At 35.0% G+C, this 25,142-nt stretch overlaps 1 protein-coding gene across 1 annotated transcript in view; it reads left to right on the top strand.

The window, feature by feature from the left end:
- Window positions 1-25,142, top strand: part of LOC148953840 (MOXD1 homolog 2-like) — a 147,056-nt gene that overhangs the window by 45,855 nt on the left and 76,059 nt on the right. Inside the window, exons 5-6 of the mRNA XM_089085666.1 lie at window positions 4,376-4,462; window positions 16,879-17,070. Coding sequence (XP_088941792.1) covers window positions 4,376-4,462; window positions 16,879-17,070 — 279 coding nt within the window. The remainder of the gene's footprint in view (window positions 1-4,375; window positions 4,463-16,878; window positions 17,071-25,142) is intronic.

Below are 25,142 nucleotides of genomic sequence, written 5' to 3'. Positions count from 1 at the left end.
TATCCTGTTTATGGTTTCCCTTCTAAATGTATAGCTAAATTAAATTGATTTTTAAAGCTTGATATTATCATAAACTATGAAGTGTCATATATTGTTCGGTTTTATCTTTAACAGAATCGAAACACCCTTGAAGCATATATCCAACTCTTTCCATGGACTTTAGTAGAGCTCTGTTTATCGGCTCAGAAATAGTCTTATCATGAAACAATTTTTCTCTCGGTTCATCTTATTCATCAGGATCTTCCTTCTGAAATAAGTTCATAATTCATAAAATAGATCCTATGTTGAGCCTTGGGAAGAACTATTTTGTCAGTGCCTGTCAGGGACTAGAGATATTGTGACTTTTTATGATTTAGATCCATTAGTGTTGGCTTCATTACAACATTCTAAAGGTGTTTATAAATCATGAAGGAGGAAGTCATGAATGCTAATGACAGGTTAGTTTACAATCTCTAAGGTTATCAAAAATAGTGCCATAGAGGTCAGAAGCCGTCAGGTGCTAAGCGAAAGAATAGCTTGACTTAAAATCTGTAAGATTTCATTTCGTTTTTATACTTTTTTTGTAATGAAATGAAAAAAAATTCAACTGGAAGTTAGGAGCAACAATAAAACTTAAACCCAACAGGAATTATTCTGTATATGAGGGGGGCAACCCCTTCCTCAACTATCACTTTACGCTAAAGTCTTAAAAGTTCTTTAGAATCAATTACCCATGTGTTTGAGCAGTCTTTCTGAAAGAACTGTGACAAAAAAGTCAAGCTTTAATATAAAGAGCGAAGGTTGAGGAAGGGCCCCCTTATATACACAATAATTTCTTATTATAATAGGATTTTATTTAATTTATGACCTTTTTTCCAATACATTCAAGGAAATCCTCTCCCGTCCACCCCTTCCCCTTCTGTAAAATTTCACCTGGAAACTTTTCTCCTCACAGAAAAATCTCCTTGGGAAAGATTCTCCTCCCGCGCAGAAAATTTATCCTCCGAAAATTTCCGTAGATTTTCCATTGACAAATACTATATTTAACGACTGTCAAATTGCGTTTATTACAGTCCTTTCCCCTTGGACTACGGGGATCAAGTCATCTTCAAAGGAATAATTATTGGACCTTCAACTATGCTGAATAAAATGACCATCTCAAAATTTTGATCGGATATCTTAGGGAAAAGGGGTTTGGGGGAAGGGCTAGTTGCCTTCCAATAATTTTTTGGGCCTTCAAAAAGGGCATTAGAACTTTTAATATCTGTTCAAATGAGCCTCTTCTGATCTTCTAGAACCATTGGTTCGATGCGATCACCCTTGAAAAAACAAATAAACACGAATCCGTCATCTTTTTTCTAGTCAATACCTCGTTCTTTACGCTAAACTTCGAATTTTTTTCCAATTCTTTAAGAACGACCCCTGAACCACAGAAGCCGTTTAATTAGAATAGATAACTCTTTTGAAAGTACTAAAAAAAACTTAAGCGTAAAGAGCTTTAAATTTGCTCAACGTGGGTCAACTACATGACTATCAAGCAGCAGTTTTTGTCTTCCAGTGCGTGTATAATCTAGTCTCAAGTATTTTTCGTGATATTTACCGTGTTAACTGTGATATCCATGCATATGATACGAGGAACAATGAAAAATTTGGTGGTTGAGCCTAGAAGTAGCACGGATCAGGATTCCGACTGCAATTTCTTGGAACTGCTGCCTAAAATGCTTTACCAGTGAGCATTAGGGCGGCTGAACATATTTAAGATTTTAAGAGAAAAGTAAAAGAATATTTATTAAATAATGGTTAATAAATGTGTGAATTTAATTTAATTTATTATTATTAATACTATTTATTTATTTTTTAACGAGGAAGGGGTTGTTGGGAGGTTTGGGCTGTTGGGGTGGCGAGGATCAACGGGTGGATGGGAGTGGTAAGGAGTAATGGGTGGATGGGAGATCCTGGGGTAGGAAGGTCGGGAGGTAGAAGTTAATTTGGAATTGATAATGTGAAGGAGTTTGGTTTGCTCCCCCCCCCCATTTTTTAGTTTATTTAGTTGTTGTTTGTTCGTGTGTTTTTTAAATGGCTACCGTTTTACTGCACGCCAGCAAAAACTTAGGTTTTTTAATTAGTGCAGTAGTTGTAAATTGTAAAGTGTTATAATCGTGTTTATTAATAAAGAAAGTAAAAGGAAAAGGAAAGTGTTTATGGTTTTTTCTATTTTTTATTAGTATTGCCCTACCTATATTGTAAGTGGAACATTTCTCATTAAGTTTTTCTGTACTTAGCATCGTACCTTTAACAATGCCTTTCAAAATTATACTTCTTATAGTCAGTCAATTAACCTTTACTGAATGCTCCATTATGCTCCTTATGTAGTCAAGTGTTATTAGCAACGAACATTTATAAGAAAATCATTTATATCATTGCTTGTTTTTAAGCTATGTAATGCCTCGAGACATATTGAATCTGGGTGACCTCAGCTTCATCAATCGTAATTTTTAAATCTTTGTTCACACGAATTGTAACAGTCTTTAGGGCCGTAAGAACAGTCTCCAATACCGTGAAAACGGTCGTTTCGAGGGGAAGAAGTTTAGAAATATGACACATACAAGATGTAATTTCGAAGTGATACATTCATGTACGCTTGCATGTTTATTTAGGCTAAATTTGGTACCATAGCTGGATACAGACTGGCGAAAGGGTTAATACCCTATTTAATTTGATCTGATCGATTTCAATCCTTTAAAAATTGAAAAATTATGGCTTAAAAATGTATTTTTTGTCATATATTCGACCCCATCCCCAAAAATCCTTTGATAAAGTGTTTCCAACACACACACACACACACTATATATATATATATATATATATATATATATATATATATATATATATATATATATTGCAGGCTCAGTTCACCTATATTCTCCAGAATTAAGAGGATTTACGGGGAAATTATTCCTGCCTTCCTCAATATTGATTTGAAGGATCTCTCACCAAGGCCTAATCCAGGGGGTTTGATCCCCCCCCCCCGAAATGTTTTTCCGACTCCTAAAACACGTAAGAAAAATGAATATACATATTTTTTATGCATTCTTTGAGTTTTTTTGCGTACCCCCTCCCCTCCCCCCGAAAAATTCTTTTGTAGAACACTTTCCGAGAAAAATCCTGGTTACGACCTTTCCTCTCGCTGAATATTAGAAAATACTGCTACTACTAACAACTCACCGCAGCGCCAAGCCGCCTGAGGCCAACAGAGCTACGCACGCTCCTCCTCCATCCCATCTATTCAAAGCCTCCCTTTTTACACCCTTCCACGAAGTTCCCATTTCCTTTAAAATTGATCAGAATCCCGTGCGAATGCTGTGTCGTTTACTGGGCTATAATTTCTTCAAGGGGCGCCACTCCTCAAGTGGGATTTCTCCTCAAGAAATATTAGAAAACATGTACCTAAAATGCAGCTTTGAAGCGTTCAGTAAACTTAATAATAATCACGATGGTATCGAAAATTTATAATCATGAATAAAAACTTTGCGATAACACATTAAAAATGTCAAAAAAAAGCATTAAAAAAAGACACAGAAAAAATATACATAAATATAGACCTGTAACAAATTCAGAGGACTTCATGAAATTTGATCATTTTCTATTGACAATAGAATAGTAGAATCACCGCTTGACTACATGCTTACGTGGCGTTGAAAATGAGACTGATGGAAATAAATCACCATTACTCTTCTCGAACAAGCCTCCCCCTTTAATTTGAAAGCAGTTGACAACTGAACAAAATATGACATAGGCTATATGAGGAGAATATTCCAATTTTGGACCAGACATTTTTCCGTCAAGAAACTTTAACCGAACAAATAAAGGGGAATTACACTCACAATTTTTTTTTACCAATCCTATAGTTTTTTTTATGTAAAAAATGTAAATTCCTGATTGCAGCGTCGCCTTAGATACAAATATAGTGCAAATTATTCAACCTAATAAGCTCTTCGGGAAAATGATTATACTCAGTATTTTTCCAATCAAACAGAAAAAAAGGACTGGAAAAAATTATCCATATGATTGAAGGTTAAGAACATATCAAGGTACATGTATAAAATGTAAATCCCTGATTAAAGCGTCAGCTTAGATACAAAATAGCGCAAATTATTCAACTTATAAACTCTGGGGAAAAACGATTATACTCAGTGTTTTTCCAATAAAACAGATCAAAATCAAGGTACTTGAATAGCCTAATTTTTGATTAAGTAGCTGAATAAATGTTCAACTAAATTAATATAAAATAATGACAACAAATTATTGCTTAATTTTTCTTTTTATTAGCCTATATTATCCAAAAATAAATTACTCTTGAATATATTATGCTATAACGACAGTTTTAATGTTTTAGGTATCGATTCCAAATGGAGAAGAGTCCTTGTTTTGGTGCAAGATTTTCAGCCTTCCACGGTTAGAGAAACGGAGCCATGTCGTTGGGGTGAGAATTTCAATTTTCCTCAAATTTTGATTCGGACGAATATTATTTTTATCAAATTAACTGTGTGGTACCTTATGATAATCACTAATAACAACATCATTTCTTGTGATGGACGGCTATTTATTTCTTCCCCAAACTGCTGCGTTATTACTAGTTTTTCAACTATGTAAAAATCACAGTTTTTCTCAATCAGTTGATTCAATAAACTGAACGCGGTACCTTATGGCAGTCATTAACATTATTTTATGAAAAATTATTTTAACATTATGCTTTTTACATTATTTAACAATATTATTTTAAAACTATTTTATGAAACATTAAGCATTTCTTCTCCACAGTTTATCGTTTTAGAAGTTCTCATAGTCGTTTAGAGGACCATTCACAGTAGATTTCAGTTTTCCGTTCTTCCCTTCAAAATGTATTCTGCAACGCTTAATAGCCCAACTTAAGAGTTTGCGTCAACCTAACCATATGACCGAAGCAAATTTTGAACTTGAACCACCAGAACTTTGACGGAAGAAGTTCAGTGAATTTCAGCTTTTTATCGAGTTAAATTGTCAAAAACGGTCATATTTGACGTAAACACATTTTGAGTTCGTGGAAGCTAGAAATTTGCGTCACATATCGATTTCTATTCTAAAGCTGCTGTGAATGATGATTGTAGTCGTTATCCATAATGTTGATGACCCTACGTAAGAAGAAAGTAGTGTTGTAGTTGGAAAGAAGACGTCTCGATATTAACGGAGATTGACGTAAGAAGCGTAACATAAAACATAAAAATCTTAACATTAAGCGTAATATTAAGTCATATGATTGCAATGTGAATGGTGGTTAATGGTTTGCTTGCTATTTGCATCTGAAAATCCAGATCTATACGTAGGGGTGATCCTGTATCCAAATGTTCTTTCATTTTAGCTGGTTTTTTTTTCAGTTCCTTTATAACTCTAAGGAAACTACAGGGGTTAAATTTTGTCTCTCCTTACAACCTATATTGTTATTTAACCTGGGTGCCTTAATAGAGCTTGCAGACACCTACCCTTAAACCTTGGTTACCGTTTTTCATTTAGTTTCTTGCATTCTTGCATTTCTTGATTTTTACTTGCAGACACCTACCCTTAAACCTTGGTTACCGTTTTTCATTTAGTTTCTTACGAAGTTCCAAATATCAAAACCTTTAAGTGTGAATAAAAGGTAGGAGACAAGCCTATCACATTTATTAAGAAAAAAGATAACACTTGCAGACACCTACCCTTAAACCTTGGTTACCGTTTTTCATTTAGTTTCTTCCAAGAGTGTTCATTTCGCTAAAAGAACTTTAATGAACTGCAAATGGGCAAAGTTGACATAATTTATTGAAGAGGATAATTTCCAACCGAGAGGAGGAAAATTTACTGAGGAGGAAAATTTAATTGCCTCAGTTTTCTTAACTTGTAATTTCGGCAAAAAGTAAACATACCAGATATTTCGGTCACATATGCAGTGACCGTCATCAGTAATAAAACTACTGAAGTTTTACTACTGACGACGGTCACCGCATATCCCTATTTGAATTTTTGTTTATCGTCATGGAAAGGCAGTGTGGTCTCCCAAACTATCTCCAAGGATCTTATTGAACCATGAATTTAATTGCCTCAGTTTTCTTAACCTGTAATATCGGCAAAAAGTAAACAACCATGTCATGACCCGCTTCAATAGGAAGAACAAGTCCGGTTAAATGTCGTTCTCTGGCCTGGTGCGTTCTTCTGAATGACTTCCTTCTTAACTTAGAGTTGTCAAGTCTTAGAAAAGAACGGCCTCCTATATTTATTATTTATATTCTGCTTATTTACTTGGGCCTGTGGTCAGGGGTTGATATAGGACAAAATCTTGGGGTAGGCCCAATATGACAAGGGCGCAAATGAGCAAAATATTGGGGAGGGGGGATGTGACAAAGGTGCCAATATTTGACCAAATTGACAAATTTATTCTAAAAAAAGAAAAAAAGAGGTTAAAAGGGTACCAAAAAAATCTTGAGGGGGGAACGGGTTTCCCCTGGCCCCCTTGGATCCGCCAGTGCTTGTGACAAAACTAAGTCTTTTCCGGCTCACCTGACATCTGAAATTTGGATGTTTCGTGGGAGTTTAGTCAACCTTTAGCTCTGGAGTCTTATGGTGGCTGTGCTTGCAGTCACACCACTGACCCCGACCCCAATTCAAAGTATTGGCTCCAAAACTTTCTACCTTTGGATGTCAATGAAAGGCAGGGGCCTATTATATCTGTAAAGAAAAAAAAGGTCGCACTTGCAGATACCTACTCCTGAACTTTGGTCATCGTTTTTATCCGACATCTTTCATGGGTTTTCGCTTCACTAAAAAATGCCAACTTGACATATTTTTGTAGAGAAAGTAATTTTCAACTGAAGAGGAAAGTTAGATTGTCTGAGATTTCTTAATTTTTATTTAAGAACTAAGTAAAAAATCATGTCGTGACATGCCCCAATATGAGGAGCAAATTTAACATTCGATTGAGTGTCATTCCCCAGGATCTTATGTGTCATTCAGAGTCATTTCCTTTTTAAGTTAGAAGAGATAACGCTTAGAAATGAATATTCCTTAATTTTTCTGTAAACTCTAGTTCAAAATTCTCGTCAAATCCAGTCTAAATCAAATGCTTACTTTAGCCTGCAAGGGTTTCCATGACAACTTCTATTCTTTAACATTGTAAATATTACTCCTTCAACGGTGATTTTTCATTGTTTGCTGAACAAGAAAAATTTTTAGAGAGAAAAATTAACGAATATTCTGATCACATGCTAGAAAAATCTAAGTTAGTTTGGAAGTTGCCAAGAATGGACATGCCTGTAATGTTTATGATCAAGAGCAGAGAAAATTTGTTTAAATCTATCTAACTAAAAGCTCAGGTGTGATCCGCCAAAAATGAGTCATAATTACCACCTAGCGATCCTTGGCTCTGTTCCAATACTACCAATGGTTATTATAAGATAAGGAAGTTCTCCTAAATATCGGGAATTCCCGCGAGTGTATGGGGAATTTGACCTTATGTCACCAATTCGGGAATTCTTATGAGTGTATTGGGAAGTCTCTCAAACGATTCTATGAGGGTCCTTCAAAGACTTTTAATGCTAAAATTATTAAAAGAAAACTAAATATTCTTTTGACAACTGAAGTTCTCAGACCGCAATACATTGCACTGTAAAAAAAAATGATTTCCAAAAAAATGTTTGGCTCGAATTCAAACAAAAAAAAAATCCAACTTCTCTATTGGAGTTGTGACTTGCTTATTGAATTTAAACAAGTAAAAAAAAAATCTAATTTTTCTGTTGGAATTACGATTTACTTATTGAATTCCAAAAAATTATTGACATTTATTCTAACCTTGGTTAGACATAATAATCAAATAAAAAAAGAAGTAACAAAGACGAGGAACATTTTTCAGATTGTGAAAAAATTTGAAGAAGTACAGGTATTTTGGTTATAGCCCATTCATAACGAATGGGCTATTTTGGGATATTTTGGGCTATAATGGGCTAAAATGGGATATTTTGCTAATACTGAGATTTAGCTAGCGCTAATTTGAGCATATCGGATTTTCTGGAAACTTTTGATTAGCCTATATGAAAAATTCTTATTGACTCAAATTACTGCTAGCTAAATCAAGGTATTGATAAAATATTATTGTAAAACGGCCCTAAAGCATTTGCTAAGACGTCTTAAGTACAAATAAAAGGGGAAAAAAAGATGAAAGCCAAAATACAAAAATTCTAGAGTTCAGTTATCGACACATATTGAAGCTGAGTCTTCGCATATTTTAAGAAAACAAAAGCAATTATTCAGAGTGGTGAAGGAAAGCAAGGTTAAATAGAATATAATTTGTGTCAGTATCCGTGGAAAATATTCATAACTGAATGCTAGAACGCATATTCACCTGTCTGCCTCTTCGTGGAGGTTATTTATCTTAATTATTGATTTTGTTAGTTGCGTTCTTTTATAATTATTCTTTTTTCTTTTTGGAATTCTTTTTTAACACCTTCTTTGACTCCTCATTAGAATTTATATAAACTTTATAAATGAAACCTTCTTCTAGAACGATTAGCGGGTGCCTTAGCCTAAATTTGCGCTCTTTTCATGCTTTATTCACTGACTGAAAATGTTCCTCTCTTTTATTTTGTTTCCAAGTATCTGAACTCCTTTCCTTGTGGAGGGGGTTATTACGTACGTCCTACTCTCCCTAATACTTAGGCTTGCGCACCTATGGGTATATTATATTGTATAATAGTAATTGCACCGTTTTCAATGCTTGGAGATAAATTTTACCTTTTTTTTTTTACCAAAATTGTAATATAAGAGATAATATGGTACCACCATAAAAGTAGGTTAAAATTTTTGGTATCGAGAAGAGACCAGCAAAATCAGCAACAAGAGAATAATCTTTCGTGTGTATATATGTGCTATTTCGTGTGGTAAATATGCATTCACTTTCTTTTATGAATATTCCCCAATGAAGTGACTGGAAAGAAATTTTGAAATAAGTAAAACTAGGCCACATATCAGAATTAGAAATGAGCAAATAAGACGAAAACGTACCAATAAATGACTGAAAATTTTGTTTGTGCCATGAAATTTTCAAATGTACCGCTTTGTACCAGGACCTCTAAATTGTATATAAACTGCACAATTATACCTCATTGGCAACGCTGGTATGGTGCTGCCATTGCAATGAGACAAGTTGATTTCATGCGACAAAATTAACCCAAAACTTAAAAAGAAGAAAATTGAAGTTCAATTCGTGCGCTGTGGATAGCAATTTTTCAATGCGGGCATTCAAATTGTTCTTCTAGAAATGTAAACGGCGATGCCTATAATTTGTAATTTGATTTATTGCTATATTGCATGGTTCCTTTGCGACCAATGGCGCCCACCTCGCCTGTGGTTTTTCGGTCTAGTGTCCAGGATACTTAACCGCATTTGTGTAAGCCGCTCACTTGCTCTCTTCACCGCAAAATTATGTGTATAAGTAATTCCTCTTGATATATTTTCTTAGTTTCAAAGTAAATATTGTGTTTCTGACACCGCAATTTTCTTACGGAGGCTTGGAATAAGCATGAACAGATACTAAAGAAAACATAATTAACTTTGCAAAAAGATAGGGTCTGTTCTATCCATACAAAAAAGTACCGCCTGTTAAAAGTATTCCCTTTTTCAAAGACAGTCGCATCTGGCAATAATCATTCACTGTGAGAATTTGAAAGGAACTTTCAGTTTTTGCTCTTATGTCATTTTGATTTATAAAGATCTCAAGTAAGGCAATATCGTTGAGAAAAATAAGAGATTTGAGAAAGTCATGTAGATGGGTTAATAACCTGTTTCCAACACGAGTGTTCCTTCATTTTCAAAGAAATGAAACAGTGGTAGAGATATTTCGGTATTGGGGCATCAGATGGTCACTTTATATAACAGTTTATATAATATACTACGCTTTATATACTATGCTTTATATACTGTGCTTTATATACTGTGCTTTATATACTATGCAAGGAAACCAGTCATGCAATGACAGACAAAACCCTCCAGAGACCCGTTATTTTCAAAGAGACCGCTGCTAAGAAATGGAATGCAGATTAGTTTTCATTGCGTTTACGATATTTAAACTGTTGTTTTTTTAGGTTTTAGGGGGGGAGGTACCTAGGTTAGGTTACGTACTTAATATATGCTATGCTTTACCACCCCCCCCCTAATGTCCAAATATATAACCCAAATTTGTTTATAAACTATTATATATTCATCCTATTTTATTTCATTAGTATTAACCAAACTTGACTTTTTAGAAAGGCCCATCTAATGCACCAGTACTGATATTTCTATTCTATGTTTTATTTATCGGCCCATATTCTTGCTGTAATATAACGTGAACAAGATAATATAGCAACATAACACCGTAACTGCCAGTAACTAACATTTAAAATGTAATACAGTACTTTATTATAAATATTTCAGTCTGCAATTGATTTTTCGTCGATTTAATCAGCTCCTTTAACTATTATATGTGTTGATTTATCACCCATGATTACTTTTATGCAGCCAAATTTATCAGTGTTTTTTATGCGTAGATGGTACAGACGGTTCACAAAAAAAAAAAATGTTCTAGTTTCGTTAAAATTTATTGCAGCTAGAAGCAGGTGGATATTCAGAAATTAATTTTTTCAGGGAGTGGGGTAAATTCACTAAAAAAGTAAAAACAAATAAATTTTGTAAAACAGGGGTCCTCGGAACCTACCTCTCCCTGAAATCCTAAGTTTTTCCAAATTTCTAGCTTCCTGCTACTCAAATTGTGAAATATTTTTTTTTTATTGCTTTCCCCTAAAGTAATTTCTGCGTACGTGCCTGTCTATAGGCCTCCAAAAAAAATCGGTACTGGTGCATAATAACGACACTTCTATATACTAAGAGACGAAACCGCCAGACGGGTTATTTTCAAGAGACCGCTATTGAGAAATGGAATGCAATGCGTAGTTTTCATTGCGTTTACATTATTTAAACAGTTGTCTTTTGTGGTTTAGGGGGGGGGGGTAAGGTACCTAGGCTAGGTTAGGTTATGTATTTAATATGTGCTATGCTTCACCCCCCATCACGACCAACACCCCTAATGTGCAAACATACAGCCCAAATTTGTTTCTAAGCTATTATATATACATCCTATTTCATTTCGTTAGCATGAACCATAGTTGACTTCTTTAGAAGTGTCGTTATAATGCCCCAATACCAAAAAATCAATGCCTGTACAAGCCTGTGGATTGATATAATCACAACCAAACAGTTTTTAATTGATCATGTATAGAATGTCTGTGCTCTAAATAGCATTACTTACACAGTTCTTTTTCGTTTTACTATTCCCGTGCTAATTTGTTTTGTTGTTTTCGCTAAGAGGCTTTTTTGTAACGAAGAAAACGGAAGTGAGAAAATCTGTTTTCCTCCTGTATTTTCCTCCTGCATCTAATCAGCCTACATTAGGTCGGCAAACACTTCTTGGTCTTACTAGTTGTGGGTTAAACAAACATAAACTCATTTCCGGGCGCGTACTAATGATATGTACTCTACTGTTATTTATACGGGATCCAAAAACAAAGGAAATATGATCTTCTAGAATTTTGGCAAGGATATTGCTTGTAAATAACGTCTCTTATATGACGGTAATTTGTCCATTTAGATAAAATCTTGAATTTAAAAATATTAACATTATGCTTTTACTCTGGTGATAACAAATCATTTTTATCTAGGAGCTAATAATATATTTTTTTAGGTAACAATAATAATCGTGTTTATTTATAAAAGAAAGCGTGAATACCCAGATGCTATAGGCTTTAAGGGACTAATCACAATACAACAATAAAAAAAAAAGGTTCAAGGGAAGTAAGAACGAAGAAGGAGAACAAAAAAAGACGAAGAGAGCTTGACTTACTCGACCTCAGATACCAAACTGCTGAAAAAATCCACATAAAACACTGCTAGTCACCTCGTTTCAAAAAATAAAGCAAAATAGTAACAACTTGCCCAGTTAAGCCTAGGAAATATTTTATTGAATAACCGTATGTAGGCTGTTGGAAAATCTACAAGAAGATATCAATGACCCGAGATTTGCATGAATGTACGTAATCCCTTCCCTTCATCATACCGGCCTGCCTGGGCCATTTTTCATTTGACGGGATTGTAGGCTGGGCACAGTAATGATGTTAGTATTAGTAATAGTACTTCTACTATTAATAAACATTCACTGTAGATCCAAGCCGCCTGAAGCCAACATAGGTTTACATGCTCCTCCTCCATCCCAGTCTATTCTAAGCCTCCCTCTTTACACCCTCCCAAGAAAACAAAAAAGAATAATAAGAAAAAAAAATCCACCATAGTATCAGGATTTTGAATGCATTCCATAATGGAAAACCTTCTTTTTTGCGTTCTAAAGTGTAAAAAAAAATAATAAAAGTAATAGATTCTACTCAAATAAGGTAAGATAAAGTCTTAAACCTTAAATGGAAATGAATCGCAATAAGACTTATTTATACACAGCTGAGTTGGTAATCTTTTGACAAAATGTATTTTTTGTTGTCACCAATTGTAAGCAGCTTAAGATTTAAAACTGTACATAGCTATTTTTTTATGGATAAATACAACCAGAATCATAAGTAACATATTTTTCTGATAAAGCAGCTGCCGCAGGGTTGTCAACTGCAGCAAAGTAGCCTGTTTCTTTAAGTATGAAGATTCGTCCATCGATAAGAAAAAACACCATGGAAAAAATCGCTTAACAAGGTAAACTGCATTATCCCCCTCCCCATCACACTTAATTTTAAAACATTAAAAATATTGTCACTGTTCGATCTGCTATAATCTTGTGTCATGGTACACAAGTTATGTGAAACACGTGACTAAATAAATTATCCCTCCCTCATCATTACACCGATTGCAAAAAGTGTAGTATAATTCTTTCTTGTTTTGCATTGCCCCCTATTATGTTGAAAACAAAAAAAAACTTTATGGATGACGTCCCCTATCATCGTAAAAAAAAACATTTCAGGCATTGCATTTAGTCTAATTTATAACTAAAATCGTGGACCAACATTTTTCTGTTAGGTCATGGAAACTTAAGTATTAGCAAATAGAAGTTGTTGGGTAACCGTTTTTAGAAACTTATTACTTGGGCAGGGAATTCCAAGAAAAGTTATACCTCATACCTTCGATACTCCCGTTCCTCCAAAGATACCTAGGGCATCTGCAATTAGGCTACAGTCTTCGTGGTATCCTTCTGCCACCAGCACATCTTCCCACCCGGGTGGCAGGAACGTTTTAAGAAAGTGGAGGACTGGTATGTATGGCATAGGATGTTCTTGGTACTACTCCTTCTTCTTGATTCTGCAGGCTGCCAGTGGGAGGCTGACTCGAAAGTTCCAAGGTACCCAATTCTGAAAGAATACAAAGAAAATACAAGCCTTGGCAAAAATTCAGCACAGCATTATACTTGTTTTGAAGATACTTATTGGAAACCACTGTTTATAGATAATCTATTATTTATATATTGTGTTGGAAACCAACAAATGAATTTGTTAACTGTAAGAAATATTTCCACTCATGGATTCTCCATCAAAGCTTATAGCGAAGAAGCTATCCATCCTGCTTTGCTCCATTATCAGTTTTTCAAGATTGCGTTTAAATTCTCCCACAACGATGTGATTTGTAACGGGAAGTCTCCAACTATTTTAGCAAACAATTTTTTGTTAGCTCGCAAAAACCCAGTAAATTTCACTAAATCTCAGTAAAAATTTTGCAAAAATCTCAGTAAATTTTGTTAGCTTAGAATGTTTGGTAGGGTACCCGAAAAGCGGCCAATATCTTAATAACTTTTATTTTTGTGTTTTCTGTTCGGTGGGGTTTCCCTTGCTAAAGACGTTAAATATAATGGCAGACGTCAAATATAAACGTTAAACGTTAAATATAACAATATTTGTTTTCCTCTCTTGGATCTATTGCTAAGCAAAGGATGCTTGCACAATCAAATTGGCGAATGGTCTGTCCTCTTGTGTGTTTTTTCCTCTTGTGAGATTTACTTCAAAAGGTAAGATTTAGTTTTTTTTTATGTTTTCTGAGCACTGAAGACGACTGGGCGGAGGTCCTTGTAGAAATATCTGGTTAGTTTCACTTCCAATGGCTGACAACTACCCTCGTTTTTGCGGCTATTCGATTTTATTTTTTATGTTTTTCTTCTTCTTTGTTTCGTACGCTCTCTTGGATGACCCAGGGTTTGCAACTGTCTCGTAGCATTTCTCCATTTAAGTCACTCCTATATATAAAAATACATAATTTATATTTGATTGCAATAAATATTTCAGGGGAAAGGGAGATCGACTGGACGAGGCTTTAAATTGTCTTACCAATTAGCTATCTCAGTCGGAAGTATGTCACTACCTTAGTAAAATATGCTCCGGCCCTGCTGTGAGTTAAAATGAGCACAAAAAACAGCAATTTGTTTTTTTTGCTTGCTATTGTCAATGATTGGTTTATGAGTTTATTAATGAGTGAAAATATGATCGCGGTTGGACATAAATAATACTGAAGAATTTGTGTCACTTAGTCAGGTTTTTGGTGGTCAATTTTTAAACGAATTGACTTTGCCACGAGGGGGGGGATCTGCAAGAAAAGCATAACATTTCCTGTATTTCTTATGCAAGAAAAGATTTTGCTAAAACCTTTAAGGCTATTCGGAGGATGGGAAGTTCTGCTGAGCAGAGGTTTTAAAGATTAAAAGTTACATTAGTTAAGCAAGCAGTTTATTTTGCCGCCTCGTGTTTCATTAATTTTCCAAGATATTTATTATTGAAACAATTCCATTTTTGGATTGGGAACGATTCCTCCAAGGAGAATAAGAAGAAAATAGGAATATTATTAATAACGGTGTCTGGGGGGAGGGGGTATTGGCCCTCCTACATTTTTGTGCCCCCCTAAATTTTGAAAAATACCCTCTTGGGGGTATTTTCATTGTAATATGCCTTTTTCGTATTTTCATTGAAAAAGAAAACCGGAAAAATTGCTGAATTGTCCCCTCCTCTGGATTCTGGAAAATGTTTTCCCCCTCCCCTAAATTTTCGTGAATTGACGCCATTGCTTGATAAGCATTTCATCTATCTTTGAACTGAGTCTAAAGATACCCAAATCTTCGCGAGACACCCACTTTATTATTATTTTTTGGTTAGTGCGGTACCTTTTAGATTTTTGGGTGTATTACATTTTTCAGGTTCTTTCTTTTCGCTTCTTAAATATAGGAATAAAACATTTCATGTGAGAAAATTGCTTTAATAAAACATGGTCTTTCAGAAACTAACCGCTCTACTGTTATTTGACTTAGAGAGCAAGCTGACAGTAATGGAGGAAGAAAGGAAAGGAGGGAGGATGATTTATTTTCACATGAGCATGAAGATAAATGGTTGTCAAGGATAGCCTAATTTAGGTAAAGTTGGTTTGATAGCCAAGAAAATAATTCAAAAAATGCAAAGGTGAAATTCTGTGCCAGCGGTGGAAACAGAGTCTTGAGCACCAAATTGACTGAGAATCTTTATAGTCTGCGCTAAAAAAAAACAGTGGTACTATGGACCGGATACAGTAGCAGCAAAGAAAAAAAAAGAGAAATTACTGTCCTGTACTTCCGTTTTAAAAAGTGTGCTTTACTTAAATTGATTTATTTTTGTGATGTTCTTTCACAAGCCAGCTACATTATTCCTTATTTCTTGAGAGAAAAATAATCCCACTTTTTCAAACCGAATTAGCTATTCCTTGGGGTGAAAGAATGCCAAGCGACAAGTATAAGCTAATAAGGAAATGCTGTTGCTGGAGTGATAAAAACTCCTCAAAATGTGTTACTAAATAAGACCCCGACGCAGTCAAATTCACTTCTATGGCAATTCTCTTTATCGATAACGAATCTCTTTTGAAAATTACATTTAATTATTAGAAGAAATTTGCTTCTAAATCTTTTTCGGAGCAAGAAGGTAATTGTGCAATAAAACAATGTTTTTTATTTTCACTCTCGGCGCTTGGTCTCCTGTGGTCTTGCATTCGTATTCAGCCTTAGATAGAGTTTAGCCTCTTCACCAAGGCTGCATTGTCAAGCAATATCAATATGATATATCTTTACAAATCAAGCAAGTACGTAGGTATTTTGGGGCGGAGCTATAATAAAAGAAGAAAGTTTATTGAATAAGAAGTACCCAGGAATTTGGGGAAACTTAAGATTTCGGGGGGCCCAGGCCACTCTCCAGCTGAGTACGCCCCTGCTAGAGATACTCATCAGGTATGTCTCTACGATATTCACCTTACAATTGCTGTCTCTATCGCATTCACTTACCCCCCCCCCCAATTTTTTTTATTTCGGCCAGGCTAATGAAGCAGCTCTTCCTTAATTGGGATCAAATAAATAAAAAAAAGTATTTTTTAACTGAAAGTAAGGAGCAACATTAAAACTGTCGGAAATTATCCGTCTATAAGAGGTTTATCCCTCCTCAATACCTCGCTCTTTGCGCTAAAGTATTTTAAAACTTTAAAAAAGCTTTTTATTGTTATTAAATGGGCCTTGAGTTTCAGAAGTCGTCCTTAAATAATTAGGACAAAAAGTCGAACTTCTGGCGTAAAGAGCGAGGTATTGAGGAGGAGGCAGCCCCCTTATCTGGACTCAAGTTGCAATTGAGTCCGAATTTTTTGTTTTTTGCATCTGAATGTGGCATTTTGTTTCATTTCCTTCGGGGATGAATGTATATTACTTAAAAAGGGAAAGAAAGTATGTTTAAGCAAAAATTTTCACATCTTATTATACTACCCTTCTTTAGGTTTAAATTCACCATAACATTCCTGTTCTTTGAAAATTGTTTCAATTTTTAGTGGGAGCCTGTATTCAGCCATGGGGGTCAACAGCATTCAGTACATCATATGAGGATTTATGAATGTCACGGAGATCATCAAGCTTTTGATGCAATTGCTAAAACACCTGGCGCTAAGTGCTATGAACCGGATAATCAACCCCTGTTTTTCAACTGTAACAGCGTTGTTGCTGCTTGGACCACTGGCTCAGAAGTAAGTACATAGCCCTTTTAACAACATAAATTGCACCAGCCCCACCTTTTAAAGTGGCTGATGTGCTGCTAGTCCTGTACGAGGGTTTGCAAACTTTCAGAAATTACGTACACCAGTTGACGTGTACCAAGCGTGGCAGAATAGTTCCAAGCATTAGGAGAACTGTACTAAGTGGTGTGGGGACTGTGCCACGCATGGCGAAACTGTGCTGCACATGTGGAACTTCGAGATGTATATCAGGTGGCAGAAAATGGATATCCCCTTTGTATTTACTTAGTCCAAAATTCAGGCTTATCATGTCTCTTGAATTTTGCTGGAAAGAATGTTTTAATTGCATTTGTTGTATACGCCTCTGGGGACAATTCCAGGTGGATATGCTGTAGACTGTAAAAAAGCTTCTTATCAAATAGTTGTACTCCTCGGGTGTTTTTCCATTTTATTTTTGTTCAAACTGATAAAATGTGAAGTTTGAGTGTTCTTGGTCTGGGGGAAAGTTAAAATTCTAAATTTTCAAAATTATTTTTTTCGATTTTAAAATTTTCTTTTTCTACGTAATAATAAAGATATTTCTTTAGACTGATTGAAGTTTGTCATCTCTAAATCCTCAAACATTTATTTTTTATTTTTCTACATACCGTATTTAAAAAGATGTATCTTTAGACATGGTTCAAAATTTGTACGATCTATTCAATTTTTGCTAACTCTTGAAAGAAACTTACATAACAAAAATAAAACAAATGGTCTCTTGTTGGGAACTCTAAAGTTAATCCCAACTAGAAACCATTTGTTTCCAGTTTTCTGTTTGTTTCCAGTTTTTCGAGAGATTCTCTTTTAAAGAATTTTTTAATGTTTCTAATTCGCAAATCTGAAATTACTGGAAGCAATATATCCAAATTCAGTGGAAATATTTTATTCCATTTAGTTGAAAGAAAAATACAATTAAAAAAAGAAGTTCATTGATATTCATAATTTTGGAGTCAGTACAAGCAAACTGGTCTACTAAAATCACAATATTCAATTGCTGTAAATTTTGTTTCATTTGGAGCCCAATGAAATGAAAAAAAAAACGAGGGACCAACATTTTTTTTCTTTTTATAAAGAAGAGAGCTTTTTGAGACATGCAAACTCCATAAATAGCAGGTTACCAGTTTTTTCTCGTAAATATAAGCAAAATGCATAAATTTTTGAATTTTATAGACTTATTAGCCAGGTATCTTTGTAATGGATTTAAAAATATGTGAGAAATATTATTGTTGGAAACAGTTTAGATCTGTCAAAGAGATTTTTAATTGTTAACAAATTTAAGGTCATTTTTTAAGTCTTTGTGTATCCCAAATAAAATCCAAATGAACACACTTTAAATTTCGTAGACTTAGTAGATAGCTTTCGTTACAATAACTTCAAAATCGTATTCGGGCTGTTATAGTTCAAACCTCTTTGGCTGCGGCAAAAATATTTTTCCTTATTTAAAAGTTTAACTAATTGTTGCAAGTCTCTTCAAGTCTCTAAATAAAACAAATCTATAAAGTTTGAAGTTAATAGGCCTAATTAAGTGTCACTGCGTCTCAAATAAATCACAAGAATAAAATTTGAATTTTCTTAGGCTCAGTAGATACGTCTCCTAATATCCTACTGATATTGAAATTATATGAAATGCTTTAATTCGAAACGTTTTATTGAATTTAGTTTTTTTTTTCATGTCGCTTAGTGGGATTAAATCTAATTTCAAGGTGATTCTGGATATATAACTAGAAACAAATGGGTTCTAGTTGGAATCAACTTTGAAAAACATTTGTTTTATATAGCATCCAGAAAACATTTATTTTAGAAGAGGATTCCATGAAACATATTTACTATGTTATCTTTGTGCAAGTGGTAAGCCAAAACTGAATAAAGCATACTTTTTTTGTACCCCTGTTTGAGGGAAAATTCATTCGCTATGTAGAAAAAAATAATAATTTGAAAAACTTTGAACGCAAAAAGCCAAAAATTCACATGATTTGTTTTTTCATCAAAATGCTTATATAAATGTTAGTAAAACTATGCTCATTCCCAGGGCGATAGGCCTCTCCACACTGCATCCTCCGCTGTTTGCAACAACAACAATACAACAAAAACGTAACAAAAAGAGGCCTACAAACCTGTGAATGCCATATTATGATCCATATAGAGTAAATTGATGGCCCTTGGTTTCGCATACGGCACTTGCCCAGGGCCTTATGTACCGCATAGGCGGCCTCAGTTTTGAAGTGTTTTGTCCTCTGCATATTCCTCTGTGTGTAACCACTGTTAGCATTAGTTTCTGCTTATTGAGGTAGAAAACATTGCTCTTGGCCAGTGAAACTTATAAAAAAACAAATAATTAGAAACCATGGTTCTTCAACCGAAACCGAACCCTTTGCGTATTTGTCCCTGCGTCGCCAAGTCTAAGGAGTGAGAAACTAGCTGAAAATGTATTATATAATTTATATTTATAATTATATATTTAATATATTTTTGGTTTCCCGGCTAATCCTCCACTCTATTTTTCAAACGTAATTAAAAATCTTAGAACGATGGTCACCGGTAAACCCAGAAAAAAACAAACAATGTTTTTAATTTGACTTTCAACGAAAATCTCTAAGTTGTTTGTGTATTTATATTTATAATTTTGGAAGTGGACAAGAAATATCTCTTGGTATGAAATTTAGGCTATACCAGAATGATGGAAGCAGAATTATCGCGAGCGAGCCCCGATTCTGGTTCTGAATCGCTACCAGAAATTGTTAATCGAGACACATCACCAGGATCAAGTGTTAAAACGTCGAACTCTGTAATATCAAATGCCAGCTCATCTCGCTGTTCAACCTTGACAGCAAAGCTAACCTCATTTGCAAGTAAAACAGAGTAAGTCCATATGAGTCGATCAAGCGAACTTAGAGAGCAAATCCGTCTGTTCGTTCAGTAAGTAACTCTGGAAAAAAGATCAGATCGTACAGTACCACAACAAGAGTCAATCCGCTTAGCATCTCATTGAGACGTAAAAACTCTACGCAAGAACAAAGAAATACAAGCTCTGAAGAGACATCAGGCGTTTTGAGTAGTTATGAATCGAGGCATGATACCTCTCTTGGACTTGAATCCGATTGTTGGGATGAAGAACAAAATTGGATTCTCCGATTCGATAATCTGCTAAGGCAGCCATCGCTAAGAGGAAGTACCAGAGGTTGTAAAATTAGCACAGTTAAAATGCAGTGAAAATTCACTTATAATTCTGTTTAAGCAAAATTCGCTCTATTATAGCCCAATTTGCGTAATTTAGCCTGATTATTTCTGTAATTTGGGGTAGGTTAAACCAAGAAAACTTGGCAACCGTGATCTACATGCTTTGAGCCTCTTTCTGACTTGCAGTTTCTTTAATACTTATTATTATTACAAAAGACGATCAAATCACTTGTATATTAGGTCAAAATCAAGCTGATTGCGCAAAACGTGAGAAAACCCAGAAAAAAAAAACAATTATGCAAGGCTCTCTACGTATTTATCTTGCCTTTGCGACTAACAGTGCTTAACGGATAATAAACTCCAGAGTACTGGGTGAGTAACGGTGGATTCAACGGTAGGGGGGCTGGTTGTCCCCAAGCTTGGGTGCAGTTGATGTTTGAAGTTGTTAACTCACATGCATACGAATCTGTTGGGCAAAATAGAGTCTTCGACATTCTAACCGCATGTTTTTTTTTGGAGGGGTAACATTTTAGATTTGAGGCAAATAAAACGAAAATGTGAATTATTTTAAAAACATAGCAAGTTATTTGGAAATTTTGGGAAGGGGTGGTCCTGAAGCCCCTTGCTCCCGCTTACGAACCCGGTGGAAGGTAAAAATTTGCTGAGTTTTGTCAAAATAATGGCATGAGGCATGCGTGCAATGACTGCAATTTATGGCTATCAACACTACTGCGTCAGCTTACCCGTTGCTAGATTTTACCTATTTGATTTATATTGACCCAAACCACACAAAGTATTAGCCCCTTCGTAGCAAAGCAATAACTTGATCCTGAAATTTTGGACGGCAGAGTTTTGATTTCGAACTGCCTATAAAATACAAGTAATTCTATCTCTTGTCGAGGGTATATACTGCAACAAACGTCTCCAAAATGAATAAAAAAAGATAACTCAAGCTACTATTCCTTTGTCTTTTTAGGCAAAAAAGGAAACAGATAAAATTTAGCATAGTCGAGCTATTTGGAAGCAAAAATACATTTAAAGCAATTAATAATTTACAGTACCCTTAGGATCTTGTCCTGCAAGTCTATGAAGTTTAAATGAACGACAGAGTAGATCTCTGAGGTTGGTCCAAGTGATTAACGAGCCGCCATATTGGCTACCAGGAAAACCGAGAAAGATTAGTATATCTTGATAAATGCTGGTAGAGCAATAACATTTGTTTTGTAAATATCTTTTTTATTTATGGTATCTAAATTTAAAGCGTTTGCTGGAAATGGATATCTTAATTGGTTTGATAAAATGCAATGCAGAGCCTAGCGAAATTATGTGTCTTAGTAAGCCCAGTTTTCATGTAATCGCTATCCAGGGGCTGCTTACTCTTGGCTACCTGGTTTATATTTTTGAGCGCCACTCGATCTGCCACACGATCCATACTTCGCTTAAGAACAAGTTAAGAGACTTTAAACCGCTACAAGCAGATAAGTGATGAGGTGATACGAGCTAGAAATTACTTTTCCAGGCTTTCATTCTACATCAATTCCTGGAAGTTCTAGCAATCTAGCATTTACTAGATTCTAGTGCAACAACTTTTGAGCGTAAGACTTTGGTTGAAATATCTTTAAAGTAGTGGAAAAAGTCGCTGCAATCAAAAAAAGAAAAGAAAATGATTCTGCGAAGACAATGACATTCAAAAGATAATTCAACTCTTTGAAATATTGCATAAATCTATTGAAACCCATGTCAGTGGTTCCACTTTGTGGGATTTATTAATATTTCGGATTTTTGTACTTCAGAAGGATTTCTTCGAGGATTTTGGAAATCTAAGATTTCTCAGGATTTTCATGCTTGTTTAGCACTTTTCTGAATTTATTTCTGACTTCAGCAATAAATTAAAATTAGGGAAAATAGCCATAGTAGAAAAAGGGCACTTGTATGATATAGCGCCGACCTCTCAAGAAATGAAGTTAGATTAATCTTAATGAAATATACTTAAATATAAAAAAACTCAATATTTTAGAAATAAATTTGGGCTATATATTTGCACATTAGAGGGGAGGGAGTACAGTGTAGTGGATCTGCATGCAAAATGTGTTAGGTACTATTAATCTGCATGTTATTAAGTAAGAATTGTTTTCTAACTTCACCTGTCCAAATACCTTACCCCCACCCCCTAATGTGCCAATATATAACCCAAATTATATATTCCCATCTGTTCTGTCACTTCTCTCTGTCTTTACTCACGCTAAGCTGAAAGAAACTAACGAAAGAAGCTCGTTCTACAATGCGTCAATGGATGGACAATTGAGTAGTTCGCGCTATATCATACAAGTACCAAAAAAGAAACAATAAAACAAATATTATCAGTTGACATTCACTGTCTCCGATCTGCATTTCTTGTTGTGACGTCTTGTGGCGTAAAGAGCCTGTAAGAGTTCGCCACAGTATTGAACTACTACTATAGCGGTTTGAACTACTATATGAACTTCAGATTTTGGCAGCCTTTATAACAACAGCCAAAATTTGAATTTAAAAACGTCAGTTACCATATTTCGTCCATTCAAAAGAAGAATAAAGGTAATTTGAGACTAGTATGCAGCGATTTCTATCTTTGTTTTGTATTTAGCCCAGGTTAGATTAGAGAGACTTGTGCATCAAGCTTTCATCTGCCAAAATATACTAAGACAATGTTTTAAGTATAAATGCTTTGGAGCAAATTAGTATTAATTTTCACTTTGGAATTGAATTCTCGCAGTTTTGATCTTCTGTTTTCGTAGCACCAGGGTGACGTTAAAATCGAAAAAGAACAAGGATAACTCCCAAATGTTGGCTCTATATGTACAGCTGTGGTCAGAATATGGCCCAGGCATGCCCCTATTGGGTGTTTGAAATCTACCCAAAGGCAGTAAAAATGAAATCTAATTGTCGGGATCGGTTAAGTGAAAACTTCCACAGCCACATATATCTTAAAATATTAGGAGAAATTGGGTATTCAGTTTTTGACGGAAAAGACCTTCTTGTGCAATTTTTGGCATGTAGCAGGCACCAGATACAAAAAAAGCAATATGGGTGGAAAATCAAAAAAGCTAGACCAGTGGTTCCCAACCGATTTTTGGCCATACCCCACCTAAATATTTCTAAAATCCTGATGCCCCGTCGTGATATTTAAATTTTGATACCCAAAATTTTACGCGTAGCCTATTTACCTGAAGAAAGTTTAAAAGGCTATTAACTCTTGTATCTTTTTTAAATTTTTCCTCTAGGTGTATTTTGCACGAATGAAAATTCATTCGTGCAATGCATTTGCAATGCATCGCATCGCATTGCATTGCATTTGCAATGCATCGGATGCAATGCATCCTTTCATACAATGCATTTGGTCGTTGCAATACTATCATGACTCTGTTTTGCTCTTAAAAATGTTTTTTTTTTACTATTAAGGGTCTAGAGTACGTCGGTCTTGTCAGTCGAAGGGTGTACGTCCTGCCCATGATCCACCAAAATATTCCCATGTCCCACCGGTAGGGCGTGTGCCCCGCGTTGGGAATCACGTAGCTAGACATTCAAGGTTTCAAGCCTCACTTGTCGTGAGAAGCGCTATGTATTTCATTCAAACTCAAAATTCATTCACTCGGAATTCATATTACGCTGAATGTCGATTACAAAAAAGTTTTACGACGTACATAGCAAAGTATAGTTGCTACTTAAATTGGGTGTGGTTGATTACCCTGTGCTAAAATTATGTCGAGAATGAAATATTGATCAAGTGGGTGTGTTGGAACATGCTTCTGAGATAAAAAAAAGAAGAACATAGATCTCCAAGGTTGACTTAAATTGCGCCAAAAATAATAGAATTTGATTAAGGAGAGCATTGTAAGTATACAAAGATGGCGAATAGGGCGTCTATCTTCCATACTTCTGCTACTTTAGATTTTAATTCAATGTCCGCAAGGAATTTATTTAATTTTTTTCAAGGAAGGACGCGCTTTATGAATAGTCAAATTAGGTTTTAGTCCAAAATGTGTCATTTTTCATGTTTCCATCGGGATCTGGCCTGCCTGATTTGAAAAACGCCAAAAAGCTGAAAAAATCTGAACGTATTTTTGACCAGTTTCTGTTCAAACTGTCAGATAACAACCATTCATTGTTATTATCAAGGTTAATGCCTCATGCCAGTTTTAATACGTTATTTTTTACAGTCAGTGGTGCTTATAGGCCTGGGCAGGGGGGGGGTAGCTGCCCCCTGGTTTTTCTTATATCTGACATTAAATTCCTTTTATTTGTATTTTTAAACTCCTGTTAAGGTACCTTGCCTTTCTCAGATTGATTCCTAAAACCGCTACTGTTTGCACTCCTATGTTTTCAATGTTTGAACTCAAGAAAATAGTTAGCTCCCATTCGATAGCTGAAATTAAGCTTTATCTATCTAATGAACTACATTTTTAAAGTTTGATTTGCCTCAAACCCTGTAGCGTCTTCCCTACTCCCCAGGGTACGACCCTGAACAGAAGCAATTTTTTGCAACAGTAAAAGTTTATATCAACAAGGTAGATCGATTTTTTTTTATAGTAAGCGTAAACGTTTAGTTGGTATCCTGTTTTCAATTCGGCTCTTGTCATTTTTTCATTATTTATTATTTATTCAGCAAGGATTTCACGCTATTTAAATGAAACTGTATATTATATTTCATTTCTTCCTAGCTTATTTAACATCTACATACATACATTGCTTGTAAAACAGAAGGGAAATTAGTCTTAAATCAGGCTATTTTTTGTCGATTTGACAGGTAAAATTCCATCTAGAAGCACTATTTTTTCAATGAAGGCTGGCAGTGCTTCATTGGAAAAAATAGGCTGGCAGTGGTTGCATGT

This window comes from Artemia sp. Qi Xiang Cuo, chromosome 3, assembly GCF_049724085.1.
Source record: "Artemia sp. Qi Xiang Cuo chromosome 3, ASM4972408v1, whole genome shotgun sequence".
NCBI lineage: Eukaryota > Metazoa > Arthropoda > Branchiopoda > Anostraca > Artemiidae > Artemia > Artemia sp. Qi Xiang Cuo.
Note: the sequence above shows the minus strand (reverse complement) of the source record. Positions and strands in the feature narration are given on the sequence as shown.